We start from the raw sequence: 20,538 nt of genomic DNA, 5'->3' as shown, positions 1-20,538 counted from the left end.
ACACATTTTCCAGATTGCTATTCAGTTTTGTTGCTGTTTCTAATTTTAATTTATTTTTTAAGGTTAACTGCTTCATTAAATGATAAAAAAAATGTACATTAGATAATCTGTTAGTACAGAACATGGTAAATGTCTAAATTTACATCCTTATAAAGGTTTTGAGTTTATATTACTATTATGACAGCTGAGTACTCATTCTTTTCCTAAAATGATTTCTGAATGTCCGTATTTTTTAAAGGTCTAGTGACTTTAAACGCTGGACTTTTCCTGACCTGCACAAGAACCATGTTCAAACTGACAACCATTTAAAATATGTGGTTACCTGATTTAAATGTTTCTATAAATTACTTCTTACTAAATTAATTAATTAATTAATTATTGAGGTAAATGAAGAAAAAAAAAAAAAAACACCACACACACCTGCAATGTTTAACAAAACTCCACCATAGTTTTATTTTTGTTTTATTTTGATAACAGTTAATATCTTACAACACTGCAGTCTTGATAAATCATTTTATTTATATCACTTAATTTTATGTTTAGTGCAAAACCTATACAATATATACATCTCACAAAAAAGAAACTCTCTCCTTCTTTACACATTCACAACAAGCATTTTTCATAAACCAACACAAAGCAGAAGTCATAGAAATGAAAATGATGCAAATAAATTAGAGATGCATTGATCCAGTACTGAGTATTATTATCAGACTGAAATTAGCCTGAAATGCTCGATCGGCATCAAAGCAGTCTCGCTGTGTTTTAAAAGCTACTCAGATTTCTTATTTTCTTTTTATGCAAAGTCTGTTAGCTCAATTAGGATCAATAGCGCTTAAGAAATCATTAGCAGGAAGAATATAATAGCAAAAGGAGTGTCTTTTGCAGTTATTAATGAGCAAAGAGGTCGGTACTGAATCCCTTTCGGCTGTTCTTTAGAGTTCTGATATCTGTATAGTAATTAAAAATCAGGAGCAGTGCATCTTTAATGTGCATCTTTGTGTCCAGCTGGTTGTTTGCCTAAAATTCTCAGTCAAAGGAAGTTCATATGCAAGTCAGTATATATTAGAAAGGATCATGTTGAAAATAAGCCAGTTATATGAACACACATTAAGAACTGAAACAAATTTCAATCGAGCATCCTGAAACTTATCACAAGCACAACTAGTAACAAATAAATGGAATTTCTGGTTAAAAAAAAAAAATACAAAAAAAAATAAAAGTGGTTCTCCTCTTGCACACACGAGTAGTGCTGCACGTCTCTATATATGGAATGCCCTGAATTAAAGACTTTGCTAAAGTGTCATGGTCAACACTGGAGCAGAAAATATGAGGAGGTGCACCAACTGGGGTGACATCCACAATCATACCATTATAATATATGAAAATAATATCTGAGCTGCACTAAATCAGGATAGAAAATACCAATTAATCTCCCCTGTCACTTTAACCCTGGCTCTGCCAATTGGGATGTGATATCGCTTTTTTTGGGGGGGGAGGGGGGAGCGTTGGGGGTAAAAAAATTTGTGCAATTATGCATAGCATAGCAACATGATCCAAACACCATTACATAAGAAGTGTTATTCAGTTCTCACCACAATACAAACAAGCCCTACAAGGCCAGCAGGTGTGTTAGGACATTACTGTGATTCTACACTGTCAGTTGTAAATTAAATTGAGATTCCAGAGTGGATTATAGAGTTAAACAGAGTAACACTGACGGACTGCACCTCTCTGTAACTGTAACAGAGGTGAAGACGACCTAATTGGCATAGACAAACCAAGTGCTGTAAAGCCTAGTGGAAAAACAATGTCTATTTCTCTGTATTCATACAGTACCTATGCTGAAACATAAAACACTCACCCGTACAAAAAGAAAAATCAGAGCATCTATCAAGATGATTTCAAAAAGCCTTCATAAAAATTCATTCATGCCACGGGAATGAACAAAAGCAACCATTCTGCAGTTGGTCTATAACAGAAATCTGTAATAAAGCAAAACAAAACCAAAAAAAAAAAAAAAAAAAAATCCAACATGCAGTCAGTAACAGTGCCCTCTAGTGTTGTGGATGAGTTTGAAGTAACAGCTGCACTCATTGGAAAATTTAGCTCTGTTATTTACAGTCAGTTTTTAAAAGCTCCACAGCGGCTGGCTCTACAGATAAACTCCTTCAGCATGTTCCCATCGATCTGCCAGAACGCTGCTGTCTGAGTCACCTCGGTCAGGTGGTTCACACAGAACTTGAAGCAGAATTCTTCAAGATCCTAAACCAGAGAGAGAGATTATGACTAATTAGTGTACTTAAAATTAATATTGAAATTGCCTATACTCAAATTGATAGTGGACAAATCATATGTTCATTTACTTTTTTCTGGTTGTTAAACCTACCTATCCCCAGGCAACCATGACTAAAACCCGTTTGTCCCGAGCTACTAATCTGTCCACCATGACTCATGTTATAACAGTGTCCATTATCACAGTGCAAAAAGAAGAGCTGGACGCACAGCATAGCTGTGTTAGTGCTATAAGCAACTGATCTTCTTTATATCATTATCAAAATTTAATCCTGTGCTTGTATGATAGGCCACTCATTTCCCCACACACAGATACCAGTTCTACCTGTGCAATTTTTAAACTCCTCAGACTTGTGAAAGTCAAACTTGTGGTAGTCCAGCTACCTGAGACCTTTAGCCAGAAGTTGCACTGTTACATGTTGTTGCAAGCCTGTGTATTTTATGTGTCCTGTAAGAGCGGGTTAGTTGTACCTCAGCGTCGTATCTGACTGCAGCAGAAAGCAGGGAGAAAGCATTTTCCACAGTGATGCCCCGCTTTATGATGTGCTGACACAGCCGCTTTAGCCTGTTCTCACAGTACGAAGTTGCCAGATCCAGCAATCCTGCACAGAGAATAAAACAAAAAGGAAAAAAGGAAAGATGATGTAATGTTAAATGCTTAACAAAATGTTTCATTTGCTCACTGTAGTCAATTAAGGAAACAGAATAATAATTAAAATACAATATTTTACCTCTACATATTAATATTATTTACATGCAGATCTAAATGCTTTACCCAGGCCTACTTAATTGCTTCCCTGTTTTTTTCTCATGTCCATTTTAATTTAAGTGTGTAGATGTGCCATCTCATGGTCCAGCTTGCACTCACCAATGGCATCCTCTGGAGGAAGATCTACAGTGTCTGTGTAGAGGAACTCGAGGAAAGACCTGTAGACGGGGTAGGAGAACTGATCGATCTCAATCACCTCTTTCATATCTTCATTCCAGTGGGACTGAAACATGGATCTGAAGTGTTCACATCTGTGGAAGAAATACCGTGGTACATAAATGACAAGACAATAATGGTCATGAACATATGAACTACTCTTTTTTAAGGGCTTGGTTGTTTTAGGTTTTAAAACTGTTCCAGACTTTACAAATATAATAATCTGCATTTGAGTCTGATATCTGTTAGAACTCTGTAGTGTAGAACAGTACCAGCTAACTACCAGTATCACATCTACATCATTTGGTTTGGTTATTTCAAATAGTGGTGTGCTTGTCTCTCAGGTTTGATGGTTGAGCAGGTGCAAACCAAGACGTGACCTCAGTATCGTACCAAATCTGGATGTGTTTCAGGTGTATAAAGTGCTAAGTGTTATGGTTTTACCAAGTTAACTGAGTTGTGTTAGCTAGACTAATTGTAGTGCATATTACTCATAGCTCAAAAGCACTGCAACAATGTCTTCTTGTAATCATTTAAGTAATGCTCTTATTAACATTTGCAAGTCTTGCTAAATACTTATACCAAATCATCTCTAGCTACATGTGCTCTTCTATAAGAACATTACATAAGTGTAATTAAGAAAAACATGAGGTGCAACTGGAATTATATTTCGCATACCTATTCTTCATGTCATTTTTTTGCCATTTACAACTACCATCTTTAAAATCTAGTTTGTTTCCAATTGATATCAACGCGGTTGTTAATGTAAACCAAACATCACACGGCCCAAGTGTGAAGCCGTTCAAGTAGACGACTTCTTCAAATTCTTCAATCCGAGTAACCGCTGCATGTCAAAACCAAACACTTTGCTCTTTTTAGGGCAAATGAATAAATCACACTATCCACATTAAGTGAATTGGAGTGGAGCACGCACCTGATTTTAAGCACAGCTTTGTGGACATGAATGAATTTGCCTTCTACACTGAATTTGAGGTCTGAGGTCTCAGGGCTGTCAAACTCTTTCTTCAGAGACTCGGCCACGGTAAGGAAATCATCGTGCTCTACAAGCAGAGTAACAGTTGTGTTAATACATGTCATTTAGACACATAATACATTATTCAGCTCTGACCAGGAGAGAAGCTGAACCAGAAGTGAATAAAACTGAACTTAAGTTGTGCAGCCATGATGCAGCTCAACATGACCTAGTAACAACAATCATTTGAAACACAGCACAATGTGTTTTGATTGAACAAGCCCTGACTGTCCCTTCCTGAAGACAGATTAATATTAGCTGTAGCTTTGAAGGGATACGCCCAAAAAAAAAAAAAAAAAAAAGCAAAGAAAAGGTAAAACGTTAACTGGCCAATGGCTGAGTTTACCAGCACTAGATCTCAGAGAAGTGCTTAGGGCTGTTCCATGCAAATGTGAACCTTACCCTAGGGAAAAAAAAAGTTGTGAGCACAATAAGTTCTATTAATTTCCATCTGATAATTTTTCCACAGCCTTCACTGAAAATGCATCATTACCACCACACTCGACAGTATCACGTCCATAAACCGAACATCTTACTTTTGGATACTGCTCTGTGCTGTCCTTGTAAGGCCACATGAAAAAATATTCAACAATCTCTCACTAATATTAAGCTGAGGTCAATAGGACATCATGTCCATAATGCTGGAATTGCCCTGAGAGGGGGGAGAAAAAAAAACAACTTCTCCAGACTCACCCATGGACAGGAGTCTCCACATGACAGATGGTGTTGCGAAGCAGGCGAAGACGTCGTCAGTGCAGCTGAAGTGTGTGGGGTGGGGTAAGACGACGGACTGGCCTCTGCACTGGCCCCACATATAGACCCGGCCACTCTGGGTCTTTGCTGCCGAGGTGTGTGTGGAGTGACATGCCGCTATCTCCACAATCCTGGAGGAGTTTGGAAATAATCAGAGGAAAGGGAGGGAACACAGGTGACAAGGAAAGAAAAAAATATAAATGGAAACTCATCATAGGCTAAGAAGCAGCTGAGGAACACTAAACAAATCCTTCACAGCATTCCTTCACAGACTACTGGACCAAAATTCTTTTCAGAAAATTTTTCTTTTCTTTCAGGAAATGCCATCTTCTTGCAATTACAAACTAAGCACAAGGGGTGAGCATTCCTTCAAAACAGGCCCTGAAGAGGTGTTCCATCACAGGACACTCAAACAGGAAGAGGAGGAAACAACAGAGCGAGCTGACAGGAAAGGGCTCTAAGACCCAACAATGTGAAGCAGTACTGGCATGCAGACCAGCCACACACACAGACACACAGACACACTCTTTGTTATTAACTCAATGTGACTGCATTGCCACACCCAGCATTTGGTCACACAACGGTCTGACATGTTAACTGAGAAAAACAGAAAATAAAAATAACAGCAAACAATTATAAGAAATGAAAAATTAAAAAAAAAAATTAAGATCAAAACAACTAACAACAACTCCACTCCCTCTCACCTCTCTTTCTCAGCCATGACCTGAACAGGGCTGAGCTGATTGCTCTTGTTGCCTGTACCAAGCTGGCCATAAGTGTTGGCTCCCCATGCGTACAACAGTCCCTCGTCTGTTAGTGCCAGTGAGTGGGCATAACCACAGGCAATCTGAAACATATGGCACAAGCTTTATCTCAATACAATCAGCTAACTGAGATTTTGCTGTGCAATAACATATGGCAATGTTTCATTACAATAAATAAAAGATTAAATTATTGTTCACAATTTATAATTGCATTAAATAATTATCTTTACATATTTGGGGATGTTGGATAGTGACTAGTATAAAACAACCAAAACTGACCTGTAGGACGCAAACACCCTGTAGCGCTACTAGACGGCACGGTGTCAGCTGATTTCCATTGTTCCCCAAACCAAGCTGTCCGTTACCATTATAACCCCAACCATACACCTAAAACACACACACACACACGCATACACAAGGAGCCAAACGTACATAGAGCATATACATGAACAACATAATGTACACAGACATAATAGAATTATAAAAATGAGAGTATATCATTCCAGAAATAAAAGTAGCTGAAGCTATTAAATTGTGACGTGGCCCGTCGTTAAGATTATGACTGTACCAGGTGTTCAAAACACCCTTCAAAATCTGACAAATGAAAATATGCTCTTTGGGTTAAGCAAAAGAATAAAGTCATGACACTTCCACTTTTACCTCGCCGTTGTCTGTTACTGCCATGGAGGAGGTCTGACCACAGGCTATGCTGACCACTACTTTGTTAAGGAGGCAGCTGGAGACCTTGCGTGGTGTGGGCTGGTTGGCCGTGGATCCTGACCCCACTTGACCGCAGTTATTATAGCCCCAAGCGAACACCTGAGTGACCAAGAATAAGACGTAAACTGTTTGAAATGATAAGCGATGTGCAAACCAACAAATAACCACCAAATTTCATGTTTCATCAAGTATTGCACTAGTAATTCAAAAAAGTAGTAGTTGTCTTTTCCATAATTAAAGCAAAAACTTTTTTAGGACATTGCTACTTTTATGCTGCAATGGAAAAACTGCCATTTTAATAAATTCCCATTGCAAAGGTAACTCACATGGATTACAATAGAGAAATTACAGACAGCTGCAATATTGGCCTTATTTATAAACTGAACTAAAGCAATGACCGTTACAACCTCTGGTATTAATTTCCCTCTGGGATTAACAAAGTGATCTATCTATCCATCCATCCATCCATCCATCCATCTATTTATCTGTTACTAGAGCTACAAATTAGACTTCACAAAAAAAACCCCACACAATTAGCAAACAATTAATTAGCATACAAGCACACGGACAAATATACAGTGCCTGGCTTCGCTGAAGCCTAAAGGAGAACAATGGCCCTTCAAGCTTAGGGTCATGTATCACACGTTTCCTCAGTTAGCACAATGGCACAGCCAAGTGCCCTGATAACTGACATGAGGTTGAAGGTGATACATAATTCAGTCCTATCTAATGTCTTTCAATGTGCAACTAACCTATAACATATTACTTCTATCAGAAATATAGAAACCTATTATTTCTAACACAGAATTAGAAGCAGTCAGACTAAAAAGAGCGGTAAAAAGAGGCATAGGAAGTGGTTTGAGTAGGTTAGGCATTGATATCTCACAAATGTGAATCAGACAGAATAGAAATCACCTTCACAGAAAAACTGTACTGTAAAACATTCTCACAAAACAAGATAATGGATGAAATGAACAAAAACTTGATGTAGGTCTTTTTGACAACCTGGACTACCCATGTCAAAAATTAAAAATAACACTATTAATCTAAAATAAGGCAGCTCAGATTTCATTTCCTGTGCTGCCCCTCTTCTCTCTCACCTCTCCATCATGGGTCAGGGCGACTGAATGGTGTGATCCACAAGCCACCTCGATCACCCTCTTGTTCTGCAGGTTAGTGGACACAAGCACAGGAGACACTCCCTGATTGGTAGTCCCGTTACCCAGCTGACTGTACCCGTTATGTCCCCACCCGTACAGCTGGCCCTCTGCAAAGGCAAACGATGCACTGATCTGAGAAGAGACAATATGCTGGCACTAAAATATTTCACAATACCTGTGGACGCACTCACAGCACTAGCCTTTATCACATAGATTATTTGCTCTAGAGACAGATAATCATGTGGAAAAGGAGCCAGTAGTGATGTACTATATGTCTCTCGTCACATATTGCATATGTCTGTGATCTAAAACTCTCAAACAGCTCTCCAACAATGTCTATATTTATTCCAAAAGAGTTTAATGGGGTTAAAGTCAGGGAGTTGTATAGTTCCTTTTTTTTTAATTGGTTGGTTTGGACTTTTGACTTTCCTGAAACTAAGTCTAGCCCAAATTATAAAACAGCCCTAAAGTTTCACAACAGTTTGCTTTACAGTTGCATTCTCTTTATGCAATACATTACTCTGTCTCTAATGTATTTGTTGGTGTAGCCTAATTGGGGATTGCTTAGCAAGAATCTGGCTCCAGGGCAAATCTAACTGATGATCCCTATCGTGTTTTTGTGTAATCACCAGTAAACACACAATATATGTTTAAATAAAAATAAAGTATAGAAAAAATATACTTAAAAATGTTATTCTAGTCTGGGTAATGTCTAGGTTTTCATTCTGAACATCTTTTTGAGTTTAAATGCAAGGTGATGGTGAGTTGAACTAGTGCTAGTTTCCAGCGTATTTTGAAGCCAAAGTTACTTAGCTCTTGTACAGCTTTGGCATACAACAAGGGGCTCCTTTTTAAGCTCCAGTCTCTTACTATGAAATGATAATCATTTGTGCAGGTGTACAATCCTGCCCGCTGTGTCACTTCAACTAATCAGACCACAGTTCTTACTCAAAAACGGGTACTCGACTCCACCTAGCATGTCTTACCCTCTGTAGCGAGCAGCACATGTGGCCCACTGCCATAGCTCAGACTGACCACCTTCTTCCCACTCAGACAGTCTAGCTTTTTAGGGATGATAGTGCTCGTGCTGTCCCCTGTGCCCAAGCAATTACTACAGTTCAGCCCAAACACATACACCTGTGGAAAAAAACAACCACAATACTAAGGATTCCTCCATATAATATACTCAATATCAACAGTACTGAATGTAGTTAACATCTGAGACCTTATATTACATTACGCACTAGAAAGAACTGTGTCAATACAATGAAACCCATATGCAGGTGTGTGTGCCAGTACTAATTTGTTCCTATTTTTCAGTACAATCTGGCCCCACTTTGGTCCTATTATTGTAAACCACATGCCACAAAACGCTCTCGTAAGACCGAAGACATTTCTTTTAAGTCAGTGTTGCATCTGGTACTGGTTAGCCTCCTTGACTAACTGGGTTATGAATCCTGACTGCACTTCACATCACACTCACCTCGTTATCATGCGTGATGTAGATTGCCTCATTGGCGGATGTTCCAAACACGCACGCCTGACGTATTGAGGCAGCGTCCTGTGTGCTCATGAGGCTGAATAGGGGCCATTTGCTTACATCCACCATAGCTATACGGTTGAAGCTCCAGGGGGAAGGGGAAACAGATTTGGGTGGGGCAGGAGCAGATGCAACACAGCTACTGGAAGAGGCACTGTGGCTACCGCCACTGCTAACACTAAACACACACACACATATTACATGTATTACAGACAGAACAGTAGAACTACAGTCTTAGCCACAGACATTTACAGAACAACATACATTCCTGTTGTCACATCCCACATCATTACATTTCTTTTGCGTTAATGGCTACTAAGCACTGTCATGTATTTGTTGAAGGGACAACCACAGAAAGATGCTTGCCATTGTACATAAGTGTAGAAATTATCCCTATTACTGGGAGATCATGAGTTCAAAACCTGACGATAACACAGGCATCCGTGGACGGGAGTCCAAGAGAGAAAAACTGGCTGTGATCTCTGGGTGGGAGGGATGGCATTACTCCTGTCAATCACAGCAACACTAGCCGATCAGACGTGTGAGCTCGTGTATGAGTAAGAAGGCTGATAGCACTTCCCCCCTGAGTGTGTTCGGTTGGCCTGTGACGTCACATGAGCAACATTTGAAAAAGACGTGGAGGCTGGCTTCACTGGTTGACAAATTTCTCCCAGTTTCTCAGTGGTACTGGGAAATTTCCCACCACTACCTAGCAACTTAAATTGTTACTATTTACAAAGCATAATTCCCACTAACCCTGTGACATGTTTGTGACATCAGACAAGCACAATGATGCATTTTGATATCTTGTCAATCAAATAAGATATGCCTGAAGTTCATAATGACGTCACTATGCATGATGACTTTTTTGGGTGATGCTCATGATCATATTTTTGTTACATTTATTATACATTTCTAGTGTTTAAATAAGTGTTTAATGATTACATTCGCTTTGGGGGAGCTTTTGATATGATGTTTATGTCCATCTAGGTCTGGTAACTTTTACATTAGGTCTCTACACATTTTTTCCCACTTAGCACAGTAACTGACCTCTTACACAATAAACACATTGTTCAATATCCTTTTAAATCTATTCAAAATGAACCTAATGCCAAACTGCAGTATTAGCTACAGTGGCTGATGAAAACAAACCTTTGTGTCAGGAAAAGTAGTAAATGTGCTGAAATCATGTTACCAGAAACCAGGGTTTCTGACTTGGTGCTGCTAGAAAACTCTAAAAAACAGTGAAAGCTTATTATTGAAAAGCTTAAAAGTGAAAGCTGATGAGCCTCATTAGTGACACTGCTGTCTGTGAGAAAGGCCGAATCCCAAATACTTCCCACCTGATCACGGAGTGCACTAGATATAACCACTAATTCGTACCATATGTGGTGGGCTCGTGTAGGCAGCTGAGAAACATTTAGGATTCAACCAAAAAAAACAACATTAATACGCTCGTCGCTTGGCAAATTTAATTAAAATAATTAGGTTTAAGAAGTTCAGGAAGCTGTTGTCAAAAATGTAGCTAGCGTCAAGTATGTCAACAGCTAAGATAAGCTACTAGCTAACGGACTAGCAGAGTTAGCATGCGCTTTGTGCAAAATGAACAGTCGTGTCAGCAACTACATTAGCTATCTAGCTTGCTAACTAGCCAGAAAGACAATTATTAGCTAAGATAGCTAGCTTAACTCTTGTGGTACTGACCTACAGCATCGCTCCATCAGCACACCGGATAGAACTGAGAGAGAGAGATGGAGGGGGAGGGAGGGAGGGAGAGAGAGAGAGAGAGAGAGAGAGATGGAGGGAGAGAGAGGTAGAGAGAGAGAGAGAGGCAGGGGGCGGAGAAAAACAAAACCAGTTCACACAATTAAAACAAATAAACAACCTACCTAACAATTGTTTCAGACAATATTACCAACTGGAGCTTCTACAGCTTTCAGTGTGATAATGTTATCAGCTGTGTGTGTGTGTGTGTGTGTACTACATTCACACACTCCACTTACGTCAGCCAGTAAACCAGCCGCCTCCCACTCAGCCTCACTGTACAAAAGAAAAGACCCTGATAAATAAAGTGCCTTTAGTGTGTTTATACGTATAAAATAATCTGATAACTGCAAAAATAATTTTGCAATTTTTAAATGTTACATTTGAAGCGGAATAATAAGAGATTTTACACTCTTGTAAATGTATGTATGCAGTTCTCAAAGTGAATTTATTTTTAATTTCATTTCAGAGGATGTAACCCCACAGTTATTACCTTTATTCTTGAGCTCTTATAGTTATTTTCCTATTTGGCTGGTCTTTTGAATTGTAAGCCATACCTCAAAAACCTATATAAATATATAAAACTCTGTAAATAAGGGTCTACGGTTCAACCCTTAGCTCAGGTTACTCTCTGTGCGAAGTTTCGCTATATCCACATGGGTTTCCTCTGGGTTCTCCGGTTTCCTCCCACCTCCTAAAAACACACCAGTATGTGGACTGGCTAAGATAAATTGCCCCGAGGTGTGAACGAGTGTGTGAATGTGTGTGCATGGTGTCCTGCGATGGACTGGCATCCTATCCATGGTGTATTCCTGCCTCGGGCACAGTGTTCTCAGGATTGTATTTTTTCAGTGTTTCTAGATATATAATAATTATCATACTTTAATGATACCTTAATAATTTATTCATTCATTCATCTTCAGTAAATGCTTTATCCTGATCAGGGTAATGGTGGATAAAACAAATGAGCACAATAACAACGTAAAAAAAAAAAAAAAAAAAAAAAAAACTAAAAAAATAAAAATTTGCTTTTCTAAATATATTTAACTATTTACTTACTATTTAACTACTGCAATAGTTTCCTTGATTTGCTTTGACGTTATAGTTTATTGTGCATTCTTTATAAAACCAAACAAAAGAGCTTTAATGTTTGAGTCAACAGTTTTCCCAATCATCAATCACTTAGGATTTGTTTATTTCAGGCAAATAATTAATAATCCTTTAACACAAACTGAACTTTCACGTAATGTAACAAATTAATGCATGTTTCCTGTTTCCTTAAATGTGCATGCCACAAAAGAAAGGTTACCTCCTCATCAGGAAGAATGCTGACTAACTTGTTTAGAGGTGTGTAGCAAAAACTGTCATACATAACGCAACCTGCTGTGGCTATTCAGTGTAGCTCCTGCTTTGCATTCTGCTTTCCTGAGCAAACTATAGGACCTACAAGAGACCTTTCTCCTTCCTGAAGCCTCTTCCTGTTGACTCAAATTCCTCCTGAGCACTAAAGGTAGGAGTTCATCTCAACAAAACACATCAGTGGCATCTCCTCAGGGAAGACGAAGTGTACAATGGGGCCCAATCTTCAGAAGCAGGCCAAGAAGTTCAAAAAGGTGCCCCAAGTGGCCTTAATGGGCCTGGACTCAGCTGGGAAATCCACTCTGCTCTACAGGCTTCAACGAGGGGTCATCATGGAAACTTCACCGACCATAGGCTTCAACGTGGTCACCCTGGAGCTGAACAAGAAGTCAGTGCTTACAGTTTGGGATATAGGTGGCCAGAAGAGTCTGAGGCCCAACTGGAGGCATTATCTGGATGGATGCAAGGCGCTAGTGTTCGTGGTGGATGCCAGTGACAGGACCCGCATGGAGGAAGCAAAGATGGCTCTGAAGACCATTTTAAGCGACCACAACCTGGAAAATGTTCCACTGATGGTCTTGGCTAATAAAACAGATATACCAAACTCGATGACATTAAATGAAGTGTGTCAACAGCTGGATTTAGAAAGCTGCACTGACAGGATTTGGGAGATCCAGGCATGCAGTGGTTTAAGAGGACGGGGACTGCAGCAGGCTTTCCTGTCTGTGGCCAAACTGATTCAGAAGAAGTGAGGGAAGATGGCATCAATGGGCATGACCAGTACTCAAATATGAGTTTTTGGAATAACCAGAATTCTAGCTAAAGACTGAAAGCTAATGAGAATGAAAAGAGAATGGGGTATTAACACTTAAAAGAGGGTAGATGACCGAATGAGTGACAAATCATATAAGCTGCTTCTCGACGAACTACAAAAAGGGGAAGTGTAAACAACAAGGAAGTTTCAAGACATTTTTTTTTTACTGGTTGAGACACGAAACCAAAGACATGTATTGCAGAAGTGTCAAATTTATTTATATGAATAGCTTATGATGTACTGAAATGCACAAATTAACGCATTATACTAACAGCTAGGTGAATTAACTTTATTATGCTTGACTGTAGCAATACAAAGATTGGGTATCGTAATATAACAAAATAATTCTCTTCATTGTGTTGCCATGTTTCTGTGTTGGGTGTATTTCTGAGGTAGATGTAACTTCATGGGTGTGTCTCAGATACACCTGCACATTCACTTAGTATTACATTCTGTCCTTTGTTCACCAAAACAAGCATTGCTATTTGTTAAAAAGTAATTCAGCTCATAAATGTTGAACAACAAATCTGTGCCATTATTTTACAAAAAAAAAAAATATCCATGACTGTTAAGATCCATTAACTGAACCATCAGCTAATAATAATAATCCATCCACTGTTAGGATGGAGTAATTAGGGCAGAAAACACTGTGTGGTGCACTTAGAATTGATAAAGACCATTTGTACCCAACAAAATCACAAACAAACAAACAATATGAGGAATCACGTATCTCAGTCATGGTCACTGTTCTGTCCCTCGCTGTTTCTTCCTAAACAAACACATCAAGTCTGGATATCTACTTTTTCTTATTCTTCTTCATATATTGATGGGATTTCTGTAGATCCTTCCATGACTGGCAGAGCAAGAGTCCAGGCACCACAACCCATACACCATTAAAGAAGACCAGGTAGACCCACAGGTAGAGCCAGTTGTTGATATTCAGGTTGGGACTTCCTATCAGCCAGTCTGGGCAGAAGGTCATCCAGCCTCCATATAGCTCACACACACACAGGGTGATTTGAACAAAGTGCCTTGAATGTAGAAAGAGCAGTGGGTGAGGATGTTAAAGTTTATGCAAGTTTGGTTATTTTGGAAAGAATTCATTTTAAATGTCTTTCCACAAGTGCATGCGATTTAATGAAAGACAAATCATTTACTAAAACAAAACTTATATAGATTGCTAAATCTGATTTCAATAATAAATCAAAAATACAGTTAAGTGCAAAAAAATTTTCCTCGCTCATGTTTCTTTAAATGGAAAAATATATTAAATATACCAATATTTTACAAATTAGCTTATTTGAAAATGTTCAAAAGATAAATTAGTACAGAGGATACGGAAGAAAGGGACAGCAATATTATTAGAGAATATTTATACTAAAGTCAGAAGGAGAAATACATACTTTTTAACTGATACTTTGGGTGTTTTGCACATTTAATATAAAGAAACATCTGTTTGATATATATTACATTTGTCTTCTTCCTGAAGAGGATGCTAACTTTTGCATTCAGTTGTACGTGTCTTATTAAATTACACTACCTCAAAACTGAGCACCAAATAATAATTATCTAAATCACAGAATAAATCCTGACTAGTATAGCTTAAGGCCTAATTTTGTGTTAGTATTTTATTAGAAATTTAGAAATTCTGATGCCAGTTTTACCTGTAATGCTTGTCTTTAATAATAGCGTAGACCAAAAGCAGCGCTAGGAACCCATCCAATACGACAGTCAGCAGCTCCAAGGATACGATGGTTGGGTCTGAATGGAGCCAGCGCTGATCTGCCTTCCCGTATTCTTTCCCTATAAGACATTACATACAGCAACGCTCTCATTCCAACACTCTGGGAGTCCCAGCCAGTTCATATTTTATTCTGTACCAACTCTAAACCTATCTTAACCAGGTAATCATGACCCTAAGAAAAGTGATTATCATTGGTAGATCATCAGCAGGCACAGATAAAGCTGTAGATCAGTTCTTCTTTGTTAGTGTGTGTATGCAAAACCTCTGACAGGCATCTGCCATTTCCGTCTCAAAACTGACACACTAAACAGTAACACACAGGACTACAGTCAGAGTTAACCTAGCATAAAAAATATGCAATCACACTCGAACACAAAGCTCTTTTTCAGCTTTTAACAGCATGTCCTTGTGACAATAATTGGTGCATCTACTATACTGGGACAGTACAGGGTGTTATGTGGGGAAACATTAAGTACTGAAAGTATGAAGCCTAAATTTTATCCTTGTTTATTACATAAACTGCAGCAGAATTAACCTAATATGTTTTTGAGTTACTGTTTTTCAAATTACAGAAGCATGGCCTGTTTAAGATATCAGTATTCATGTGCCTATACATTTAGGAAAGTAGTTACCCTGGCAGAGCAATCTACTTCTAGCTGCTTTCAACAGCTGCTAAAAATTATTAGTTAATCGTCGGAACCCCCCCACACAGAATGTGTAGGTGTATGTGGGCCCTCACTTTAATGGATGCCATTATAATGGAACTTTCTACGGCTCATGTACATGGTGCTGGGGCAGGAGCGTGGAGGCTGCACGTGTTAAAGTTAAATCCTTCACTTCCTCCTGTTGCACGATTAATGGGTAATTTCAATATCTAAAGTTTAATCTTTAGATCTAAATGTTTTATTAATTTATTTTATTTTTTGTCATTACTAGGCCCTTTTTCATTTTCATTTTCCTTTCTTCTGTTCCTCTTCTTACTTCTTCTTCCTCTATACATTCAGGTCCATAAGTATTTGGACAGTGACAAAGTTTTCGTAATTTTGCCTCTGTACACCACCACAGTGGATTTGAAATGAAGCAATCAAGATGTGTTTGAAGTGTGGACCTTCAGCTTTAAATCAAGAAGTTTAAAACAAGATTGCATTAATCATTTAGGAATTACAGCCATTTTTTTTTTTACAGAGTCCTTCCATTTTCACAGGCTCAAAAGTAATTGGACAACTGACTAATAAGCAGTTTAATGGCCAGATGTGGCATGTTTCCTCATTATTTCATGAAAATTTAAGGAGATAAAAGGTTTGGAGTCGATTCCAAGCATTGAATTTGCATTTGGTAGCTGTTCATGGGAACTCTCACTATGTGGTCTAAAGAGGTGTCGATGCAAATGAAAGAGGCCATCATTAGCCTGAAAAAACAAAACAGACCCATCAGAGAGATAGCAGAATCTTTAGGTGTGGCCAAATCAACAATTTGGTACATTCTTAAATAGAAGCAATGCACTGGTGAGCTCAGTAACAACAAAAGGCCTGGAAGACCACAGAAGACAACTAAAGTGGATGATCGCAGAATTCTTGGTGAAGTCAAGAACATTCTCGAGGAGGTAGCTGTATCACTGGCACTGACGGTTTACCTCAAGATGCAAACCACTGGTGACAGTCAAGGACAGAAAGGCCAGATTAGACTGCTAAAAAAAGCTCTAAAAAAGCCTGACCAGTTCTGATGCAAGATTAACTTGTACCATTATAATGGGAAGAGAAGAGTATGGAGAAGGAATGGAAGGGCTCATGATCCAAATCATACCACATCATCTGTCAAACATGTGGAGGCAGTGTTACGGCATGGGCATGTATGGCTGCCAATGGAACTGGGTCACCGATGTGACTGCTGATAGAAGTAGCAGGATGAATTCTGAAGTGTGTATGGCTATACTTTCTGCTCACATTCAGCCAAATGCTTCAAAACTGATATGACGGCACTTCACAGTACAGATGGATAATGACCCTAAACATACCGCGAAAGCAGCCCAAGAGCTTGGAAATTAAATGTTCTTAAATGGCCGAGTCAGCCACCTGACCTCAACCCAACTGAACATGCTTTTCACTTACTGAAGACAAAACTGAAGGCAGAAAGACCCACAAACAAGCAGCAACTGAAGGCGGCTGCAGTAAAGGCCTGGCAAATCATCTCAAGGGAAGATGAGACTGCAAAGGATTTGCATCAAAGTATTATTAAAATATTCCTAATATTTATCATTATGTTAGTTTGTCCAATTACTTTTGAACCTGTGAAAATGGAGGGACTCTGAAAAAAACATTCCTAAACAGTTAATGTAATATTTTGGTTAAACCCCTTAAATTAAAGCTGAAAGTCTACACATCCATCAAATCCATTGTGGTTGCGTACGGAGGCAAAATTCCCAAACTTGTGTCACTGTCCAAATACTTATGGACCTGACTGTATACACACTCCTTTCATCTGTTCTAGTCTATTGTGAGATGGGCAGGAACTGGGAGGGTGGGGGTTTGTTTAAATTTTGTTTGTGTATATTTCTACACCTGTTATAATTTACACAACCCAATAATATAAAAATGACGGTTCACAAAAAAGTAGCAACCTTTTTACTTCCACTTTTAATTAAGATTTTGACACATTATCTATACTTTCACTTAAATCTAATATCTCCCACAATTCTTCCTTCCCTGATCATTGGTCCCTGGCCATTTCTGCTAGCATAAATAATATCTGAGAACCTCAGAAACACTTTTCCTGCACAACCAATGAAAAAGTTTTTGCCTGAAATGTCTTGTTTCTTTGGAAACATTGTGTAAGCTTAACTTTTTACTACATCTACTATTAAGCAATAATAGTAGATGTAGTAATAGTAATATAGTAATAGTAATATAGTAAAGTCTTAGGCACCCTATTTTTTTTTTTTAGTATAAACTTTGTTATAGATTTTTATTTTATGACTTCTACATTATTCAGTCAGTACAAAAACATTTTATATTTCCAAACATTAGTTTTCCAGCACAAAATTAAATGTTACAGAAAAATGTTTGTATGTCAGTAAAGAAAGCAGCATATTACATAAGAGACACTTTTCAGACAACAAACATAATGAAGGCTGCTGGGTTTTGCTGCAAAAATAAGAAGCAAGTGCGACAGTCAAAGTCTCCAGAAGAACTGTGTCTGCTTCTGCAAGATGCTCAGTAACACTTACAGCTCATTTCCTTATAAAACTGCACACATTGTACCTGAGACTACTAAAGAAAAATTTGAAAGCAAAGGGTCGTCACACTAAATATTGACTTTTTTCATTTATTACTGTTTATTACTGTATTTTTTGTGCAATATATTTTGTGCATTCTCACTATACTACCTGTACACATACCCCTAATGCTTCTGCCATCGCCTTCACGTTGCACATAGCTGTATTATATCTGTACATATATGTATTCCATTAAGCCTATTGTGTCTACTGTACAGGGTTAGATATTCTCTCATATTACTATTATTATAATATGTCTTGCCATCTTATTGGTATGTGTGTTCTGGAAGCTTCATACCAAGTCAAATTCCTTGTGTGTGTGAACACACTTGGCAATAAAAGCTCATTCTGATTTACTGTAATACTTTATAGTATTTTTTTTAAATAGAGAAACATTTAATTTCATTATTTTTGGAAGCATCTTTGCCCTACAGCATTTCTGTAGCACTTCTCTGCATGTGTCTAAGACATTTGCACAGTACTGTATTAGTTATATTCATCTTTTCAATGAATATAGATGGGAGATAGATATTATGCGTCACTACCATTATTCAACACTAGATGTCGCTCAAAGCACTTTTCATATTTTAACACGTGGACTACACTACTATAACTGAATCCAAATAGGTTTGTTTAAACTTTTTTTTAAAAATGGAATATACAAGCATGAAATTAAAAAGCATGCAGTATAATACTTACACAACTCGGCTAATATTCCATCTGATGTTGCAACAGTTCCAACCAGTGACATGTAAACAAACGGACCCTCCTGCAACACCAAGCGACCACAAACCTGAGAAACGTGTTCTCTCTGTTTCCTCTTCTAAACGCTACACTCGTCTACTCACCAGAGTGATGTGCACGATGGCATCGTAGAACAGCCAGACGAGGACCCACCTATCGGTTGCTGAACATTTTTTGCCCCAGATTTGCGCCAGAATAAAAGCGACGGCGAACTGGGCGGCGCAGGCGAGAAGACAGGCGACTGTGACCGGGGTGAGAAGTGCTGGATCCTCCGCCATCGCGGCTCCAGGCATTGCAGAGCAAACACAAGCTCCTCACAAGTTGTAGAGAAGAAAGTATTAGGAAGAATCACCGAATGAACTTTAATCTTGCTTTTTGGTTGGTGCAACCATCTTGCGATTTTTAGCTCCTCCCCCTCAGATGGTCAGAGTCCAGCATTTTGCACTAAAAGTGAGATTTGCTCGAGTTTGGTTCATTATTAGAGAGAAACGGAGCATTAGGGGTTATTGTGAATCCGGGCAAATTAGAGATGATTCCAAGAGTCCTGAGTATGCAGGGGTTCAGGGGTGGCAGTAGGACTTCTGTGCCCCCTACCCTAGAAACCATTCATTCTCCTAGACTATTTTTGTTCCCTAGGACCTTTTGACAGCCGCTGTCTTCCCAGAAGGCAGCATGGTGGTGTGAGGGTAGTCCTGGCACCTCAGCTCCAGGGTCCCAGGTTCAGTCTACATGGGTTTCCTCTCACCCCCTAAAACATGCTGTTAGTAGACTGGCTACTCTAAATTGCCACTAAGTGTGAAAGAGTGTATGGATGTGTGTGGATGATGACCTGTGATGGACTGGCATCATCCTACACTGTATTCCTGCCTCACTCCAAAATGTTCCTAGCATAGGCTCTGGATTCACTGTGACCCTGAATAGCATAAAGCACTTACTGAAGATGAATGAATGAATCTGACTGTGGACGGTTGATTCTAAGAGTCCTGAGTAGCCAGGGATCCAAGGGTTGTTGTGAGAAATTTTGGTCCCTCTACCCTTGACACTGTTCATTCTCTTAGATAATCTTTAGTCTCTAGGGTCATTTTAGGTCTTCTGTCTTGTCAGGGAACTTGGAATCATCCATTACCTTCCACACATTCCTGGCACCAGCACAGGGATCCAGAGGGAACTAGAAAATGAAAATCATCTGGGGCTCGTGGCACTGTTCATAACCTGTCAAGGGGGCAAACGCTCTCTCACTCCAATGCACTGATTGACAATCACCATTAAGACACCCTCTCCTTTGGTTAAAAACTGGCAATAATTTGCAGGCATATGTCTACTGGGAATATTTTCCTGCACAAGTCACATCACTCTGGTGTTCTTGGGCCGTATTTTTTGAGAAACAAGTATAGGTCAGGACCTTGGACAGCGGCCATGACACCCCAGAAATTGCATCATTACCTGCAACTAACACTGAAGGACTAGAACAAGACAAAACATGAAGGAAAACTGAAGTGTTCATATTAGTAACCTACTGTTGTAGAAGTTCCACATTGTGTATGGTTGTAACTGATCGTTACGCCATACAGTTAAAAGCTCAGCATACACACAGGAAAGAGAAAAGAGAAGCAGAGTGCGGAGCAACTACTGAAATATCAAACAGGAGAGAGCAA

At 38.9% G+C, this 20,538-nt stretch overlaps 3 protein-coding genes across 7 annotated transcripts; 1 reads left to right on the top strand and 2 right to left on the bottom strand.

The window, feature by feature from the left end:
* Positions 1-424: 424 nt before the first annotated feature.
* Positions 425-11,286, bottom strand: rcbtb1 (regulator of chromosome condensation (RCC1) and BTB (POZ) domain containing protein 1). 5 transcript variants are annotated; one of them, XM_026931669.3, is made up of 13 exons: positions 11,191-11,286; positions 10,892-10,925; positions 9,131-9,365; positions 8,634-8,784; positions 7,588-7,754; positions 6,428-6,586; positions 6,047-6,154; positions 5,708-5,850; positions 4,944-5,134; positions 4,152-4,278; positions 3,161-3,312; positions 2,764-2,894; positions 425-2,262 (listed from the first exon to the last, which is right to left on the bottom strand). In XM_026931669.3, the coding sequence occupies exons 2-13, from the start codon at positions 10,906-10,908 to the stop codon at positions 2,122-2,124; spliced, it is 1,722 nt and encodes a 573-aa protein (XP_026787470.1). In that variant the 5' UTR covers positions 10,909-10,925; positions 11,191-11,286; the 3' UTR covers positions 425-2,121. The 5 variants fall into 5 exon arrangements, with proteins under 5 accessions (XP_026787470.1, XP_026787471.1, XP_053085868.1 ...); XM_026931670.3 differs by lacking the exon at positions 10,892-10,925 and having other exon boundaries at positions 11,077-11,191; XM_053229893.1 differs by lacking the exon at positions 11,191-11,286 and having other exon boundaries at positions 10,892-11,013.
* An 843-nt stretch (positions 11,287-12,129) lies between these two features.
* On the top strand, positions 12,130-13,336 carry arl11 (ADP-ribosylation factor-like 11). The gene has a single exon (XM_026931660.3). It carries the CDS (start codon positions 12,523-12,525, stop codon positions 13,060-13,062), a length of 540 nt encoding a protein of 179 aa, XP_026787461.1. The 5' UTR covers positions 12,130-12,522; the 3' UTR covers positions 13,063-13,336.
* Positions 13,337-13,399: 63 nt separating this feature from the next.
* On the bottom strand, positions 13,400-20,207 carry ebpl (EBP like). Its single transcript, XM_026931659.3, has 4 exons — positions 18,988-20,207; positions 18,839-18,908; positions 14,789-14,927; positions 13,400-14,155 (listed from the first exon to the last, which is right to left on the bottom strand). Exons 1-4 carry the CDS (start codon positions 19,174-19,176, stop codon positions 13,921-13,923), a joined length of 633 nt encoding a protein of 210 aa, XP_026787460.2. The 5' UTR covers positions 19,177-20,207; the 3' UTR covers positions 13,400-13,920.
* Between the last annotated feature and the right edge of the window lie 331 nt (positions 20,208-20,538).

Source organism: Pangasianodon hypophthalmus, chromosome 26 (assembly GCF_027358585.1).
Source record: "Pangasianodon hypophthalmus isolate fPanHyp1 chromosome 26, fPanHyp1.pri, whole genome shotgun sequence".
In the NCBI taxonomy this organism is placed as follows: domain Eukaryota; kingdom Metazoa; phylum Chordata; class Actinopteri; order Siluriformes; family Pangasiidae; genus Pangasianodon; species Pangasianodon hypophthalmus.
The sequence above is the reverse complement of the archived record's forward strand: the minus strand, read 5'-3'. Positions and strand labels throughout refer to the sequence as shown.